We start from the raw sequence: 17,500 nt of genomic DNA on the forward strand, positions 1-17,500 counted from the left end.
GTGCCCCCTCTCCATTTGTTCAACTTTTCAATACCTTATTAGGGGGCAGCGAAGGCAGGCAGTGGTGAGGGAGCAGTGAGGGCAGGCAGTGGAGAGGAGGCAGCGAGGGCAGGCAGTGGAGAGGGGGCAGTGGAGAGGGGGCAGCGAGGCCAGGCAGTGGAGAGGGGGCAGCGAGGCCAGGCAGTGGAGAGGGGGCAGCGAGGGCAGGTAGTGGAGAGGGGGCAGCGAGGGCAGGTAGTGGAGAGGGGGCAGCGAGGGCAGGCAGTGGAGAGGGGGCAGCGAGGGCAGGCAGTGGAGAGGGGGTAGCGAGGGCAGGCAGTGGAGAGGGGTAGCGAGGGCAGGCAGTGGAGAGGGGGTACCGAGGGCAGGCAGTGGAGAGGGGGTAGCGAGGGCAGGCAGTAGAGAGGGGGTAGTGAGGGCAGGCAGTGGAGAGGGGGTAGCGAGGGCAGGCAGTGGAGAGGGGGTAGCGAGGACAGCAGTGGAGAGGGGTAGCAAGGGCAGGCAGTGGTGAGGGTGCATGAATAGACTGGTTGGAACTAGGCCAGGGAGACCATTTTTGTTGGAAATGAAACTATTAAGTAGAGTATGTAGATTCTTCCTTCTGCCGGAAGGATTGTAGACATAGCATTATGTGCAGTTTCAAAGGAGCAGCAGTTGGGGATATTGAAGGAAGGTTAAATTACACTCTCCCCCTCCTAACATTCTCCAAAGGCATCAATCCCCTCACCATTACAAGCCTTCAAGCCCCCTCCCCCCACAACTCCTCAACTACCCAGACAAACGATGGCTTACCATCACGTGACAGAACGACTGGTGTGTAAATCAAGTCGTGAAGTGCACACACACACTACATCACTGGGAGTTCAGTCATACATGCCGGTCAAGTCATCAATCATCACCCTCTGCTCCCGTTGTCTGGTCATACATATTAACAGAGAATATATTTATCATTCTGTCTGTGATTTACAGATCTTTACACTACATCCCACCACGATCATCAGTATGTGACAGAGTACTCTCAAACTAAACTCCATTTTCAGCTTCATCCGGTTGCTATAACTACCCGTGATCGCAGAGCACTCATCTGATTCTCACTCTGTATTCGAGAGGGAATTAATTACCTCTGCTCGTCGACTGGTAATTAATTAGTCCCGCAGGTGTAATAGCTCAGATTGGGCATTTTGTGGATTCACAACCACACCGTCCAGGTATTCCCAGGTGAGACGGATCATTTGGTCATGTTTGTTGTTTCACATCAATATCTTGATGATTTTTACAGTCACGATAAAGGGACATCCATGTAACAAAAAGCTACAAACGATATTCTCACGAGTTGAACACAAATGCTGGCTGAGAACGAGAACGGCACTCGGTGGAGCGCACACCTCCGCCAGGTGAACAGTTTACCTTTTGTATCCCACCGATCTAAACCTGAACCAAAATCGAATCAATTCATCCTTGTCACACACCCAACGTGTCCACCGAGTTTTGTCCGAATCCATCCACAACCTTATGAGATATCCTGCTCACAGACAGACAAACAGGCAGACAGACGTGAAACCATAATCTCCATCCAGCGCAGATCGTGGGGGTAATAAGTTACTTTCACCATTTTATAAACCAATGAAACCGTTGACATGTTTTCGATCGGTTTATTTTGCGTTTCGATAAAACTGATTTGAAGTGCGGAATTTTAAATAAAAAAATAAATACAACCTTCCACCCCAGCCGTTAATTGTCTGAATGACAACCGGGAGATGAGATGAATTGGTTAATGGAGTAGTCCGTGAAAGGATTATCCAAACACGGGTGGCGAAGTGCAGGTGTAGTACTACATTGTACGACCGTAGGACACGTGGTTCCAAAAAGAGATGTAAAGTACTGTAGTAAATGTTGAGTGCTTGTGTAGTTATCCGGTTGTTGTTGCAGGCACGATGAGTGGTGTCAGAGACTTCCTGGCGCAGTTTCAATGGGATCCCGGGATGGCTCTACCCGTGGCGAACGCAGAGAACGCGGCGCTGGAACTGAAGGTAAAAAGCTTCGAGCATCCATCCCTACGCATGATCCTACCATGTTTGACGTCACGTACAGCTCACAAAATACAACTTTTAATGACGTCATACAATAAGTTTCCACAGCATGAGCTGCGAAAGGACTTGCTATCTATTCATTGACTCGATCACCGAGCAGTCCGTCGTCGGTTTGATTCCCGACCCGATTATAAACTCTGTCACATCATATTTTGTCACATGTCACATTTTGTCAGGTCAGGTTCGATCTGTGACCTGCTACAGGTACCATGTAAACCTGTACTAACCTGTTCCATGGTCGGGTTGTCGGCGACTAAACCGTCTCCCCCACCAGGTTTTCTGGTGAGGAGGGTGTTTGGATATGGACACCCAGCAGGATTAAAAACAAAACCTGTCAAAGGGCGGAGGAGCTCTTTGTGAGCCAACGGCCATCCATATCTAGTGCCCAACTGTGTCTGCGGACGTCCTCCTGCAGTTGGGTCACTTCTTATTAGGAGGTTGGTGGCAGGATTTGCACTCCGGCCACCGTAAAACCCTTCATTCCGCAAAACGCAAAAACGCAAAAAAATCTGAAAACCCACTCCGTGGGAGTACCTCCTGTGCAGCTTCCCTTCGCAGGGCAGCTCACCGGATGATGGGATTGGGGCAAAGCCTTCGGGACCCCCAATCTTTGATAGGAGGGAAACCACGGGGTAACATCCCTGGGTCAGATTGCGGGAGAGTGTGTCGGAGTGGTGCTGAGGTGTCGTCCACCAGACGGCGGTCTCCTTGGGTTAACCTGAGGCGGTCCCTTCGGGTGGGTGCCTGGAATGTCCTATCCCTAAGAGAGGATGATCACCTGTCTCTGTTATCATCTGAGCTCAAGCGTTTGGACATCGGGATTGCAGCTCTCTCTGAGGTTCGGAGACCGGATTGCGGCAAGATAATGGTGGGTGGTTACACCTACTATTGGTCTGGTCGCTCTAATGGTTACCATACCCAAGGAGTTGCTGTAGCTGTGTCCAATAAGCTGACCCCAATGATAATTGAGGTAACACCGGTCAACGAGCGTATTATGAGATTAAGGATTCGTCACTCCTTCGGTGTCATTTCCCTGGTCTCTATTTATGCTCCGACTGAGGCGAGTGATCTCACCATGAAGGATGCATTCTACGCCACACTCGAGTCTGTGGTTGATCAGTGCCCCAGACGAGATACACTTCTAGTCTTGGGGGATTTCAATGCATCGACTGGAACTGATAGGGACGGTTATGAGGTGTGTGTTGGTCCCCATGGGTCAGGAACTATGAACCAGAATGGCACTAAGTTCCTTGACTTTGCAAGAAGTCATGGACTTAGGGTGGCTGGTTCATGGTTTCAGCGCCCACAAGCTCATCGCTGGACTTGGTATTCCAACGCTGGCGGTGTGGCAAAGGAGATTGACCATGTCCTCATTGACGGTCGTTGGAGGATGATCCAGAACTGCAGGGTCTACCGGAGTGCTCAGTTCCTCAATACTGACCACAGGCTTGTTGTAGCAACTCTAAAGCTGCACCTTAAATCCTGGAGAATGGTACCATCCCAGCCGAGGCTGGATGTTGCCAAGCTCAGGGATGAGAGAGTAGCTGAGGAGTTTGCGAACAGGCTGAGTGGACACTTGGGGGTTCTGGGTGCTTTGGGGGTCCTGAAGAGTTGTGGAGCACCTTCAAGACCACCGTCCTTGATGTTGCCGGTGGATGCCTTGGAGCTCACCGCAGGGCAAAGAAGAATTTTGTCTCTCAAGGGACACTGGATACCATTGACCAGAGTCGCAGGGCCAGGCTGAATGGCAGAGCTGAGCTGTTCAGGGAGCTGAGGCGTAAAACTGTACGTGCACTGAGGGTGGACAAGGAGGCCTATGTGCGAGGAATCTGTGAGGGGGTAGAGCATCACCTGTGGACAGGTGATTCTCGTCCCGCTTACAGGGGAATTCGCGCATTACGTTCATCCAAGCCCATCCCTCGGAGCACTACAGTTCGAGCAGAGAGTGGTAGGCTCTTGACAGAGGAGTCTGAAGTGAAGGCCCGCTGGGCCGGTTACTTTGAGCGGTTGTACCAGGCTGATCCCCCAACTGTCGAGTTGGACGTCAAGGGTGTTACAATCCCTGTTGCTGACCCTCGAATCAACTGTGGTCCACCTACGCTTGTGGAAACACGGGCTGCGGTGAACCAGTTGAAACGGGGCAAAGCTCCAGGGATCTGTGGCATCCATGCCGAACTTCTCAAGGCTGGTGGAAATGCTGCACTCGTGTCGTTGCATGCAGTTTTGTGCTCTGCCTGGAACACAGGCATCATCCCAACTGACTGGAAGAGGGGCCTTGTTGTCCCTCTCTGGAAAGGGAAGGGTGATCGCCAAGACTGCAACAACTACCGAGGGGTGACGCTGCTCTCAGTGCCGGGCAAGGTCTTTGCTCGGATAATTCTCGATAGGGTTCGCCACCATCTGCTTGAGCACCAGCGTCCAGAGCAGTCAGGCTTTACACCAAAGAGGTCAACGATTGACCGTATCCTTGCACTTCGTGTCCTCACCGAACGCAGACGAGAGTTTCGGCAGGGGCTGCTTGCAGCCTATGTTGATCTCTGTAAAGCGTTCGATTCAGTGAATCGGGATGTCCTCTGGAGGATTCTTGGTCTTCGTGGGGTGCCACCAAAACTGATCGATCTGATGTCTGAACTCTACTCTGGTACTGAGAGTGCTGTGAAGTGTGGTGGTACCATCTCTGACTTTTTTCCAGTTGTTACTGGAGTTCGTCAGGGATGTGTACTTGCCCCCACACTTTTCAGCACTTGTATGGACTGGATTCTAGGGAGGATGTCGGAGAGATCAAGTTGCGGTGCGTCATTTGGGAATGTCAAGATCTCGGACCTTGACTTTGCAGATGATGCAGTCATCTTTGCGGAGACTTTAGACATCCTCTTGGGGGCCCTCGAGGTGCTGAATGAGGAGTCGGAGCCGTTGGGATTACGGGTTTCTTGGGTCAAAACTAAGATCCAGGCTTTCGGTGACATCTTGGATGCTGCTGTCCTGTCTGTGTCTGTTTGTGGTGAGGATGTTGAGGTCGTGGAGAGATTCACTTACCTTGGCAGTGATATTCATGTCTCTGCTGGCTGCGAGTCAGAGGTCAATAGACGTCTGGGTCGGGCCTGGGGAGTCATGGATTCACTGGATCATGGGGTGTGGCGCTGCCGGTACCTGTGCGGGAGGACGAAAGTCCGAGTCTTCAGGTCCATGGTACTTCCAGTCTTGCTCTATGGGTGCGAGACTTGGACTCTGACCAAGGATCTGAGACGGAGACTTAATTCCTTTGGTACCAGGTCTCTTCGGAGAATCCTTGGCTATCGCTGGTCGGATTTTGTGTCCAACGAGCGGTTGCTGAGAGAGACTCGGATGAGATTTGTTACCTGCATAGTCCGTGAGCGTCAGTTGCGGCTGTATGGACATGTGGCTCGTTTTCCTGACTCTGATCCTGCTCACCAGATTCTCTCAGCGAGGGAGTCTCATGAGTGGAGGAGGCCAGTGGGTCGACCACGTGCCTCATGGTTGCAACAGGTTGACCATCATCTCAAGGAGATGGGGATGGGCCTGGCATCTGCCTGGGGGATGGCCAGACGGAGGCCCCTGGAGTACCGGCGGAAAGTGGACGCAGCGACGTGCTGTTCTGGCACATGCTCCAATACCTGACCTGACCTGACATCATAAAGTGTGTCGTCTCTTGGATGGACGTTAAGCTGGATGTCTTGTCTGCGAGCATTGGTGGACGTCATAGAACCCGAGCAATGTTTTCGTGAATAGTGACCGATTACCAGCACCTTCAACATTTCCAAATTCCTACCAAATCACTTTCAGTCCAATGTCAGGCCAAGCCAGCCAAGCCAGCCAAGCCAATTCTTTAAAGACCTTACCCATATACTTTCCCCAGGCCAATGCAACCTCATTGCAAGGTGAGAATAGTGGTAGTTGTAGTAGTAGTCCTATTTCCTGTACTTTCTGTACTTGTTCGTGTTGGACTGCAAGTACACTAAACACAAAATGCTTTGGATGGGGTTTGTGGGAACTCACTGTGACCAGAAAAAGAATACAACAGAAGAGGTTGCCGATCAAGTTGCATGCGTCAACACAATGGACCCACCTATCTTATTTCTGTCAATTTGTTCTGTCATTGTGGTACAAAAGCATGAGCCCTATTTTCTAGCCACGAGAAATTTCCACTTGTTTTCCAGCCACAAATAATTTCCACTTGTTTTCTATACATGAGGAATTTCCACTTGTTTTCCAGCCATGAGGAATTCCCACTTGTTTTGCAGCCATGAGGAATTCCCACTTGTTTTGCAGCCATGAGGAATTTCCACTTGTTTTCCAGACATGAGGAATTTCCCCTTGTTTTCCAGACAGAAGGAACTTCCACTTGTTTTCCAGACATGAGGAATTTCCACTTGTTTTCCAGCCATAAGGATTTCCACTTGTTTTCCAGCCATGAGGAATTTCCCCTTGTTTTCCAGACATAAGGAACTTCCACTTGTTTTTCAGTCATGAGGAATTTCCGCTTGTTTTACAGCCATGAGGAATTTCCACTTGTTTTGCAGACATGAGGAATTTCCACTTGTTTTCCAGCCATGAGGAATTTCCACTTGTTTTCCAGCCATGAGGAATTTCCGCTTGTTTTCCAGACATGAGGAATTTCCGCTTGTTTTCCAGACATGAGGAATTTGCACTTTGTTTTCCAGCCATGAGGAATTTGCACTTTGTTTTCCAGCCATGAGGAATTCACACCTGTTTTCCAGCCATGAGGAATTTCCACCTGTTTTCCAGCCATGAGGAATTTCCACTTGTTTTCCAGACATGAGGAATTTCCACTTGTTTTCCAGCCATGAGGAATTTCCACTTGTTTTCCAGCCATGAGGAATTTCCACTTGTTTTCCAGCCGTGAGGAATTTCCACTTGTTTTTCAACCATGAGGAATTTCCACTTGTTTTCCAGCTATGAGGAATTTCCACTTGTTTTCCAGCCATAAGGAATTTCCACTTGTTTTCCAGACATGAGGAATTTCCACTTGTTTTCCAGCCATGAGGAATTTCCACTTGTTTTCCAGACAGGAGGAATTTCCACTTTTTCCAGCCATAAGGAATTTCCACTTGTTTTCCAGCCATGAGGAATTTCCACTAGTTTTTCAGACATCAGGAATTTCCACTTGTTTTCCAGACATGAGGAATTTCCACTTGTTTTCCACACATGAGGAATTTCCACTTGTTTTCCAGACATAAGGATTTCCACTTGTTTTCCAGCCATGAGGAATTTCCCCTTGTTTTCCAGACATAAGGAACTTCCACTTGTTTTTCAGTCATGAGGAATTTCCGCTTGTTTTACAGCCATGAGGAATTTCCACTTGTTTTGCAGACATGAGGAATTTCCACTTGTTTTCCAGCCATGAGGAATTTCCACTTGTTTTCCAGCCATGAGGAATTTCCGCTTGTTTTCCAGACATGAGGAATTTCCGCTTGTTTTCCAGACATGAGGAATTTGCACTTTGTTTTCCAGCCATGAGGAATTTGCACTTTGTTTTCCAGCCATGAGGAATTCACACCTGTTTTCCAGCCATGAGGAATTTCCACCTGTTTTCCAGCCATGAGGAATTTCCACTTGTTTTCCAGACATGAGGAATTTCCACTTGTTTTCCAGCCATGAGGAATTTCCACTTGTTTTCCAGCCATGAGGAATTTCCACTTGTTTTCCAGCCGTGAGGAATTTCCACTTGTTTTTCAACCATGAGGAATTTCCACTTGTTTTCCAGCTATGAGGAATTTCCACTTGTTTTCCAGCCATAAGGAATTTCCACTTGTTTTCCAGACATGAGGAATTTCCACTTGTTTTCCAGCCATGAGGAATTTCCACTTGTTTTCCAGACAGGAGGAATTTCCACTTTTTCCAGCCATAAGGAATTTCCACTTGTTTTCCAGCCATGAGGAATTTCCACTTGTTTTTCAGACATCAGGAATTTCCACTTGTTTTCCAGACATGAGGAATTTCCACTTGTTTTCCACACATGAGGAATTTACACTTGTTTTCCAGACATGAGGAATTTCCCCTTGTTTTCCAGACATGAGGAATTTCCACGTGTTTTCCAGACATGAGGAATTTCCACGTGTTTTCCAGACATGAGGAATTTCCACGTGTTTTCCAGCCATGAGGAATTTCCACTTGTTTTCCAGACATGAGGAATTTCTACCTGTTTTCCAGATACCCACTTGTTTTCCAGCCAGGAGGAATTTCCATTTGTTTTCCAGCCATGAGGAATTCCCACTTGTTTTCCAGCCATAAGGAATTCCCATTTGTTTTCCAAACATGAGGAATTTCCACTTCTTTTCCAGCCATGAGGAATTTCCACTTGTTTTCCAGACATGAGGAATTTCTACTTGTTTTCCAGACATGAGGAATTTCCACTTGTTTTCCAGACTTGAGGAATTTCCACTTGTTTTCCAGACATGAGGAATTTCCACTTGTTTTCCAGACATGAGGAATTTCCACTTGTTTTCCAGACATGAGGAATTTCCACTTGTTTTCCAGCCATGAGGAATTTCCACTTGTTTTCCAGCCATGAGGAATTTCCACCTGTTTTCCAGCCATGGGGAATTTCCACCTGTTTTCCAGCCATGAGAAATTTCCACCTGTTTTCCAGCCGTGAGGAATTTCCACCTGTTTTCCAGCTGTGAGGAATTTCCACCTGTTTTCCAGCTGTGAGGAATTTCCACCTGTTTTCCAGCTGTGAGGAATTTCCACCTGTTTTCCAGCTGTGAGGAATTTCCACTTGTTTTCCAGCTGTGAGGAATTTCCACTTGTTTTCCAGCTGTGAGGAATTTCCACTTGTTTTCCAACCATGAGGAATTTCCACTTGTTTTCCAACCATGAGGAATTTCCACTTGTTTTCCAGCTGTGAGGAATTTCCACTTGTTTTCCAGCTGTGAGGAATTTCCACTTGTTTTCCAGCTGTGAGGAATTTCCACTTGTTTTCCAACCATGAGGAATTTCCACTGTTTTCCAGACAGGAGGAATTTCCACTTTTTTCCAGCCATGAGGAATTTCCACTTGTTTTCCAGCCATGAGGAACTTCCACTTGTTTTCCAGACATGAGCAACTTCCACTTGTTTTCCAGACATGAGGAATTTCCACTTGTTTTCCAGACATGAGGAATTTATGCTTGTTTTCCAGACGAGGAATTTCCACTTTTTTCCAGCCTTGAGGAATTTCCACTTGTTTTCCAGCCATGAGGAATTTACACTAATTTTCCACACATGAGGAATTTCCACTTGTTTTCCAGACATGAGGAATTTACACTTGTTTTCCAGCCATGAGGAATTTCCACTTGTTTTCCAGACATGAGGAACTTCCACTTGTTTTCCAGCCATGAGGAATTTCCACTTGTTTTACAGACAGGAGGAATTTTCACTTCTTTTTCCAGACATGAGGAATTTCCACTTGTTTTCCAGACATGAGGAATTTCCACTTGTTTTCCAGCCAAGAGGAATACCCACTTGTTTTCCAGCCAGGAGGAATTTCCACTAGTTTTCCAGCCATGAGGAATTCCCATTTGTTTTCCAGCCATGAGGAATTCCCATTTGTTTTCCAGACATGAGGAATTTCTCTTGTTTTCCAGCCATGTGGAATTTGTTTTCCAGCCATGTGGAATTTCCACTTGTTTTCCAGCCATGTGGAATTTCCACTTGTTTTTCCAGCCATGAGGAATTTCCACTTGTTTTCCAGCCATGAGGAATTTCCACTTGTTTTCCAGCCATGAGGAATTTCCACTTGTTTTCCAGACTTGAGGAATTTCCACTTGTTTTCCAGACTTGAGGAATTTCCACTTTTTTCCAGCCTTGAGGAATTTCCACTTTTTTCCAGCCTTGAGGAATTTCCACTTGTTTTCCAGCCATGAGGAATTTACACTTGTTTTCCATACGAGCAATTTACACTTGTTTTCCAGCCATGAGGAATTTCCACTTGTTTTCCAGACATGAGGAATATCCACTTGTTTTCTAGACATGAGGAATTTCCACTTGCTTTCCAGACATGAGGAATTTCCACTTGCTTTGCAGACATGAGGAATTTCCACTTGTTTTGCAGACATGAGGAATTTCCACTTGTTTTGCAGACATGAGGAATTTCCACTTGTTTTGCAGACATTAGGAATTTCCACTTGTTTTCCAGACATGAGGAATTTCTGCTTGTTTTCCAGCAAGTCCACATCAGCCCAGAAAAGGTAATGATCTGTCAATGTATGATCTAAGTAGTGCTCCTGATTTTCTTTTGCTTTATTGGTAGCTCTATTGGTATTCATTCATTAATTTCCTGTGCAACCTTTGGCTGCTTATTGCATCATTGCAGGGAGCACGTATGTGTCACTGATGCAGTGCCCCTGTTGGTCAGGGGCAGGAATTTTGATTTTGGCTAAGGTGCCGGCCCCCTGTGATAGCTCGTCTACTCTTCTCGAAAGATCCCGTGGGATCTGTAACGTCCACCAACCCAATGCCGGCAGACAGAAGACCAGTTTCACGTCTATCCAAGGGATGGCACACATAACACATTGATGCCTCACCCTGCTTGTGAAACACCGGGTGACAGTTTATAGCTAGGCCGAAATCCAAAACCAGACAAGACTGCTCAGAGAAGAGTATGCGTACCTCAAGGCCATCCTGCCAGTCCAACACATGTTTATTATTACGTTTGATCCCTACTCTATACCAAATCGGTGAGGTACACAGGATCTCAGGCATTAACATCCACAATTTCAATGCAGATACAACCGTCGACCTCATGTCCCCATCCCAAGTATAGTGTGCTCTGAGATGCAGTACCCCGACTACCACGACAGCGGTTTGTAGTCAAATTATATTCCCCAAGACAAATTCATGACCAGACAACTCAGATGGGCATGCTATCGAATGATCTATCCGGCTCTTCCACAGCAGACAACAGCCAGCCCTCCATGGAGGTGTCCCATGTAAGAAGAAACCAGGCTTGACTTTGTATAGCTTTCTGGATCCGATAGGATTGGGTGCATTCAACATGATTAAGTTGCAAGCAATTGGTATTTGGGATGCAAGTGGACTGTAAAGATGCATTCGATCATTTAGTGTCTAAGGTTGTGCCTATGAGGCCACAGTTTCAATTAAAGTACACCCGTAATACACCAGCACAGCACGAGTAAAGACCTGTGGTCGGCAAGTGAGTTATTGGCTACAGCTCTCATCATCGGTGAGAGAGATCATTGCCATCGAGGTTACGTACATCACTACTTATTTTATGGAAACTTCAACCTGTTATCTAAATTTGAGTGTGTACTCGATTGCAACTCAATTACTTTTTATTCTCAGCCTACACTTATTGTAGGGCTAAGAAGATAGCCGAGAGCCGTGGAAACCAAGGCCTTCAACATCATTGCGATCCCCCGCGCTAAGTCCATGGGACTTTCATTTTCCCATTGCAGACACGTCAATGGTCTTTGTCTTCGACCACATCCTTTCTGGTCTTGCACCATCTGCTCTTTCTGTGCTTTGGCCTTCTCAGGTTTCTGCAGGGCTCACTTGGTCCACCATCAACCTCTTCCTGTTGAAGCTCCCAAAATCCAAAATCACTGCTCACCTCCATTCATTTTTTTTTTTGCTCTTTTTTTTTTCCCTGCCTATGGAATCAACTTACACTCTCTCCTCAATCTCACTCTTCCCTCCAGGTCATCAAGTCAACAACCCTATCCCCCAAGTCCACCTCCTTCCAAATTTCCAGTTTTTCCTTCCTGAGAGTTTGCTTCTGTATCCACCTTGTCTGCCCCGTGCATCTGCCCCTACCCCTTTTTCCTCCCCACTTCCCTTCTTTGTCAAATTCTCCCTCTATTTCATCCTTCAACATTACTGTTGGTGTTTCGCCCCTCTTTTTCCTGCTCTTTTCGTTCTGTTGCATCCTGATCCATTCAGTGTTCTAGCTCTTCTATGACCCTTGACTTTGCATACAAAAAATAAATAAATAAAAAGGTATGGAATGTGTTTTCACCTCTGAACTATTTAACATGGGTTGGAATCTCGACCCTGCTATAAATTGTCATCCTAATCTTCTGCAGGCAGAGCGAGGCATCAATTTGTGTGCAGACCCTTGGATGGATGTTAAACTGGCATCCCATCTGCTAGCATGAGTTGGGGGATGTTAAAGATCCCACGATGTCCTCTGCGAAGAGTAGGTCAGTTACAGCTTGCGTACTGGCCAAGTTCCAAATTCCTGCCTGGTCTGCAGGTAGCAAGTGGACTGGTCTTCTTGGACAAATGTGTACCCATATTCTGGTTGGGTGGAGTTTGTGAATTGCTGAGAAAAGTATGGTCTGTATTTTGCAATAACCCTCTATAGATGTTTGTGTGGTGTGCATCTAAGGGGTCGAAGGTGTATGAAGGGTCTAGGAGGATAAAGGAATATCCTTGAGTGGTCTAAAGAATCGAAATGTCGAAAGGGTCTAAAGGTCATCTACATCCCCCATATCCAATAGTAGTTAGGGTCTAAAGGGTCTGAAGGGGTCTGAAATGCTTTGAAGGGGCTTAAAAGGTCTAAAAGTGTCTAAATGGATCTAAAATGCTATTTATTCGACTTTTTAGTTTTTGATATTCTCGGCATTGAAATATCATGTAATCCAGTTGCTCGTGGGATCTCTAACGAAAGTGAAACAATTCTTATTTGGCTCATACATGCATAATAGGAGTTTCCCGTCCTATCTATCCCATTTATGGTCCTTGGTCTTGGAGTAGTTTCCAGACAAACTGATGGGACTGTTCTGCCACAATGGAGAAATAAGCCAAATAATAACCACTGAAAAATCCGAAAAAAATTCAAAAATAATAATTTTCTCTCTCTCTTTTTTTTTTTTATTACCGAAAACCTAAACAGGACCCCCCTGAGTATATCCTGAAAATTTGGTGTCTATCTACCCAAAGGTCTCGGGGTAGTAGACATACATACTTTACATCAGACATAAAGATGTACAGACATACTCGCTTTTATTACAGTGCGTGCGCTGTAGACAATTTCACCGAGTTTGAAATGTCCCCGGTGTCTACCACGTCTACCACGTCTCCGGTGCCCCCCCCCCCACGTGCCTCAAGACAGCCAATGACAGCCGTCCGATAGATGGAACTGCGTAACCTAGATGGAAATGGCAAAAATTGACGGAAATACCCGAGTATTTCGATGGAAATTTGTGAAACTAATGTGTTATATATGTGAAAACCATTGAATTTATTGCTTGACGAAAAAAAACAAAGAAACGCTCCCCTCTCATGTACGAACAAACGAAAGACGTCATTTCCGCCCACCATCGCATTTCGCGCCGAAAGACGTCATTTCCGCCCACCATCCCATTTCGCGCCGAAAGACGTCATTTCCGTCCACCATCGCATTTTGCGCCGAACACTGAAAGCTAGCTTCTTCTTATGCCATCATTCTTTTGCGGCCCTCTGTATCGAACGATTTCATTCCTTCTGTTATATATAAAGGTGCTTATCACAATAATAACAAGATTTTTACATTTCAAATGTTAAGTACGCTTTTTAATTGTTTTTCAACTGAAAAAACATAAATTGCATATTTTGACGTTAGTGTACTTATTTGCTTCACCATATGCGCTGTATTGAAGGATTTCACTTGTTTATTTTAAAAAAAGGAGAGAGAAAAGATGCAAGATAAGTTAGCATTGTTGAACAATAAATGTGGTAAAAATGAACTGTTGTTCAGTGTTATTGCTCCTCACTTATTCTGTTGAATGTGATTAAATACACAGTTAAAGCAAAGGCAAGAGCAGATGAAACACCTCCAGCAAGATCTTCAACAACAGAATGAGATAGTGCAAGCAATGAAAAAACATCTGCACAGTGTACATGCAGACCTCCGAAGCACACAGGCAAGTGTTTTTTGGGTATCCCGTTCTGCAATGCAATGGGTATCCCGTTCTGACTTGCCGTTGACATTGTTCATTGACACAGTAGGGCCTTGTTGTTCTCTCATCGTGTGATGTGCTACAACATTGATGTTAATCCCATCTTTGAATGTTCCTTTTCTTTTTGCCACTCCTTATCTTCTCCTCTGTTGTTCTTCGTCAGTATTTTTAATTGTGTTTTAATTATATCATGTTTACTTATGTTTTTGCTTTGCTTGTGCAAGCATCTTTTATACTTTACATCTAGAAACATTCCCTTGTAAAGGCCCAGTCACACCTTGACGTTTTAGCCAGCAATGGCAACGTATTAAAATGTATGTAAAACGCTGGCTTACGTTGAACTTTTGATGTTTTTTTTTAAAGATTCCGACGTATTCATAACGACTTGGTCTTATGCATAACGTATTAGTAACGGACACAGAACGTTTCGTTGTGTTATAGATAACTTATACCAACGAATGCTGAACCTGTTGTCGGCCTTCACAACCTATGCCCAACGATAGTCTAACTTATGCATAGCGCGCTGCACGTATCGCCAATGATCACGTGGCGTAGCCTATTAAAAGGTTGCCGCACGACGATTCAAATCCTAACCGCCGCAGAAATGGAAGTGTCAACTTCGCAGTCACACCTTGGCGATCTTGCCAGCGTATGCCGACCTCTGAAAAATGTGTCTAAAACGCTGGCGCACGTCGAATACGGGATGGGTAAGTTTGGTATGCGTGAATAGAACGCTAAAGTACGCTATCATACGTCGTATTAAGTGGAGTAGGTCTTGTAATTTTAAACATGTTGAAATTTTTACGACGTACTTGCCGTATCACACACGCTCCGCATGCGATGGGAATAAGTTGTACGCACAATATGCGATTGTTGACACACATCGACACACGTTACTTGAAAGGTACTCGTAAGTCGAAACATGTCAAGGTAATGGTTAGCGTCAGTGTTCCAGACTCCCCGTTTTGTTTTTTTTCCTTCGGTATGACAGTGTTCAGTGTACAGTGCGGTTATGATTTAAATCGTTGAGTGGCAGCCTATTAATTATATTATATTATAACCACACTAGAAATCGAAGTGTCAAAATCACCATCATACCGAAGGAAGGAAGAAAAATAAATATAAAAAACTAGGGAGTCTGGAACAATGACGCTAACCATTACCTTGATGTGTTTCGACTTATGAGCACCTTACAAGTAACGTGTGTCGATGTGTGTCACCGATCGCGTAACGTGAGTACAACACGTAACTCATAGGTTAGAAATAAGTTTTGGATACGCTAGACATTACCTCGACGTGTTTCGACTTGTAACTTACAAGTAACGTGTGTCGACGTGTGTCAACGATCGCGTGACGTGCCTACAACTTATGGCCAGCGTTATGCGGAACGTGTGAGTCATACGCTGGCATGTCTCAAAATTGCAAGCATGGAAAATTTGAGGACAACTGAAAAGTACAATGACGTATGGCAGTGTTTTTTAGCGTGCTCTCAATGTTATCAAAACTTACCCATAACGTATTCGACGTGTACCAGCGTTTTAGACAAATTTTCCAAAAATCGGCATCAGCTGGCTAAAACGTCAATGTGTGTTTGACTGGGCCTTTAGGCAGGGGACTTTTACTCAGAGTAGTTGATGTATGGAATGGCCTCCCTGGAAAGGTAGTGGCAGCAGAAACAAGAGATAAGTTTACATTAGAATTAGAATTAAATAGGTACCTGGAAGTTATGGAGATAGAGGGATATAGGCAGGGCCAGATTAAGGTCTTCCTAGGCCAAGGCCCTTGAGATTTCGTAGGCCAAATTTAAGAGTGACCAAAACGACCATTTTGAACATGAAATTTAATCGGAACAGACTGCGGTAAATGGCGATTTGTCCGACTTTCAAATATGTAAGTGCTGTAAAATCCAATCCGGCTTCGAAATTGAGAAACTAATGATACAGAAAACAAATTCGGAGGAATGTATGTATATTCAATTTCCACCCTGCTGAAACACCTTGCGTGCCTTTTGGTTGGCAAAGCATGTGATCACTTTGGAGAAATCGATTTTCTTCATCAGCTCGGATTCAACACAGAGCAGAGCGAGCGTGGACACGTGCACCTGCCCCACGGTCGACCGAAGACAATTTTTCATGCGCTTTAGTGTGCTGAAGGAGCGTTTAATTAAGACTGAAAAAAACGTCGTCGGAAATTTTCGTAGGCCAAATATTTTTCGTAGGCCAAGGCCCGGGCCTCACGGGCGTAGTGGTTAATCCGGCACTGGGTATAGGGATGTTGGCAGGACTTTTAGGTAGCTTGAGCATTGATGGGTAATTGTGTGCATGTGTATGGAGTGCTGTTGGTGGGGGTCTTGTCAAGGAGTGGTGTGTGGTTGATGTTGTGTATTTTTTAACAAAGCCCATGCCCCCTCCCCTGAGGGAAGATAAAAAATAAAAATACAAAAGCTATAAAAACTTTAAAAATATATATTAAAAATAAATAAAATAAATAAATACATACCAAAACCCCCAAAAACACGATAAAAAAATCATAATAAATTTTGCATTTTCTTCTTTGGATCTTGTGTTCATAAATTAGTGTGGTGTTGATGTCACGCCGGCATGATGGGCTGAATACCCTCCACCGGTGTCTGGTTTCCTTGTATTTCCTTGTTTCTGTTTTTTGGCATTCTTCATTGCCTGTTTCACCCTCCCTTGCTTGGTAGGAATTGTTCATGGCACGAGAGCGAGAGAGAGAAACCGAGAAACACTTTGAGGTGGTGAGCAGCTGAGAACACGAACGCCTGCAGCTGGAAATAAAGCATTTGGAAGAAGAACTGGCAACTCAGCAAGATGTGCACAACCAAAAGCAGGTATTGGTCCGCTGCATGCTGCACCTTTCTCATTAAACAGAAAAATTATGCAAGTAATTCAAAGCTTAATGTTAAGGAGCTAGTCATTCCAGTGTCGTATAAATTGTCTTTCTTAATAAGGAAAGTTTCTTTAACTGCTGTTTGCACTTACAAAGCCCGTAAAGCTGGCATCAGTATGGATTGCCAACGATTCCAGTAACATTTGTGAAATCGCAAAAAGGAACAACCGACAAAAGAAGAAGAAAAAACGTCATTGTTGTCTTCACAGACAATCATGTTCCTACAATGAAGAAGTTAATTTAGAATTTACCTTGTGTATCTATACTCTCGAGCATAAATAACTGAGCATGTAGAATTGATAATGTAATTGTTGAAGGATGTTCCAGCATTTATTCAGTGTCTTTTTGGCATGAGGGATGAGCATAACATGTAATTGCAAGTTTACACATAATGTAATGTAATTGCCTAATCGTTCATCACAAGGCAACCTACAACCCTTTGTATGCTCATTCAGTGTCCTTACCACTAAACTTTGACCTGATGCCACTGTTTCGCGTGCACGTGCATGTATTGATGGGACTACAGAGTGTAACAAGATGATAGAGCCCTCTCTCCCTCTCTCCCTCTCTCCTTCTCCCC

At 45.2% G+C, this 17,500-nt stretch overlaps 2 protein-coding genes across 3 annotated transcripts in view; one reads left to right on the plus strand and one right to left on the minus strand.

The window, feature by feature from the left end:
• Positions 1 to 17,500, minus strand: part of LOC147030706 (cyclin-dependent kinase inhibitor 1-like) — a 178,432-nt gene that overhangs the window by 150,923 nt on the left and 10,009 nt on the right. The gene's annotated exons all lie outside the window — the stretch shown is intronic.
• LOC147030707 (coiled-coil domain-containing protein 39-like) overlaps positions 1 to 17,500 on the plus strand; it is a 64,875-nt gene that overhangs the window by 34,861 nt on the left and 12,514 nt on the right. Inside the window, exons 2-4 of one of the 2 annotated variants that reach the window (XR_015056490.1) lie at positions 1,930 to 2,030; positions 13,855 to 13,974; positions 16,715 to 16,861. Coding sequence is in view for 1 of the 2 variants with exons in the window: in XM_085875072.1 (XP_085731198.1) it covers positions 1,935 to 2,030; positions 13,855 to 13,974; positions 16,715 to 16,780 (282 nt within the window). In the remaining variant the exon portion in view is untranslated. Of the gene's footprint in view, positions 1 to 1,929; positions 2,031 to 13,854; positions 13,975 to 16,714 lie in introns of both variants that reach the window. The other variant, XM_085875072.1, reaches the window with a different exon arrangement.

This window comes from Eptatretus burgeri, chromosome 3, assembly GCF_056783735.1.
Source record: "Eptatretus burgeri isolate ZD-2024b chromosome 3, Ebu_testis_v1, whole genome shotgun sequence".
NCBI lineage: Eukaryota > Metazoa > Chordata > Myxini > Myxiniformes > Myxinidae > Eptatretus > Eptatretus burgeri.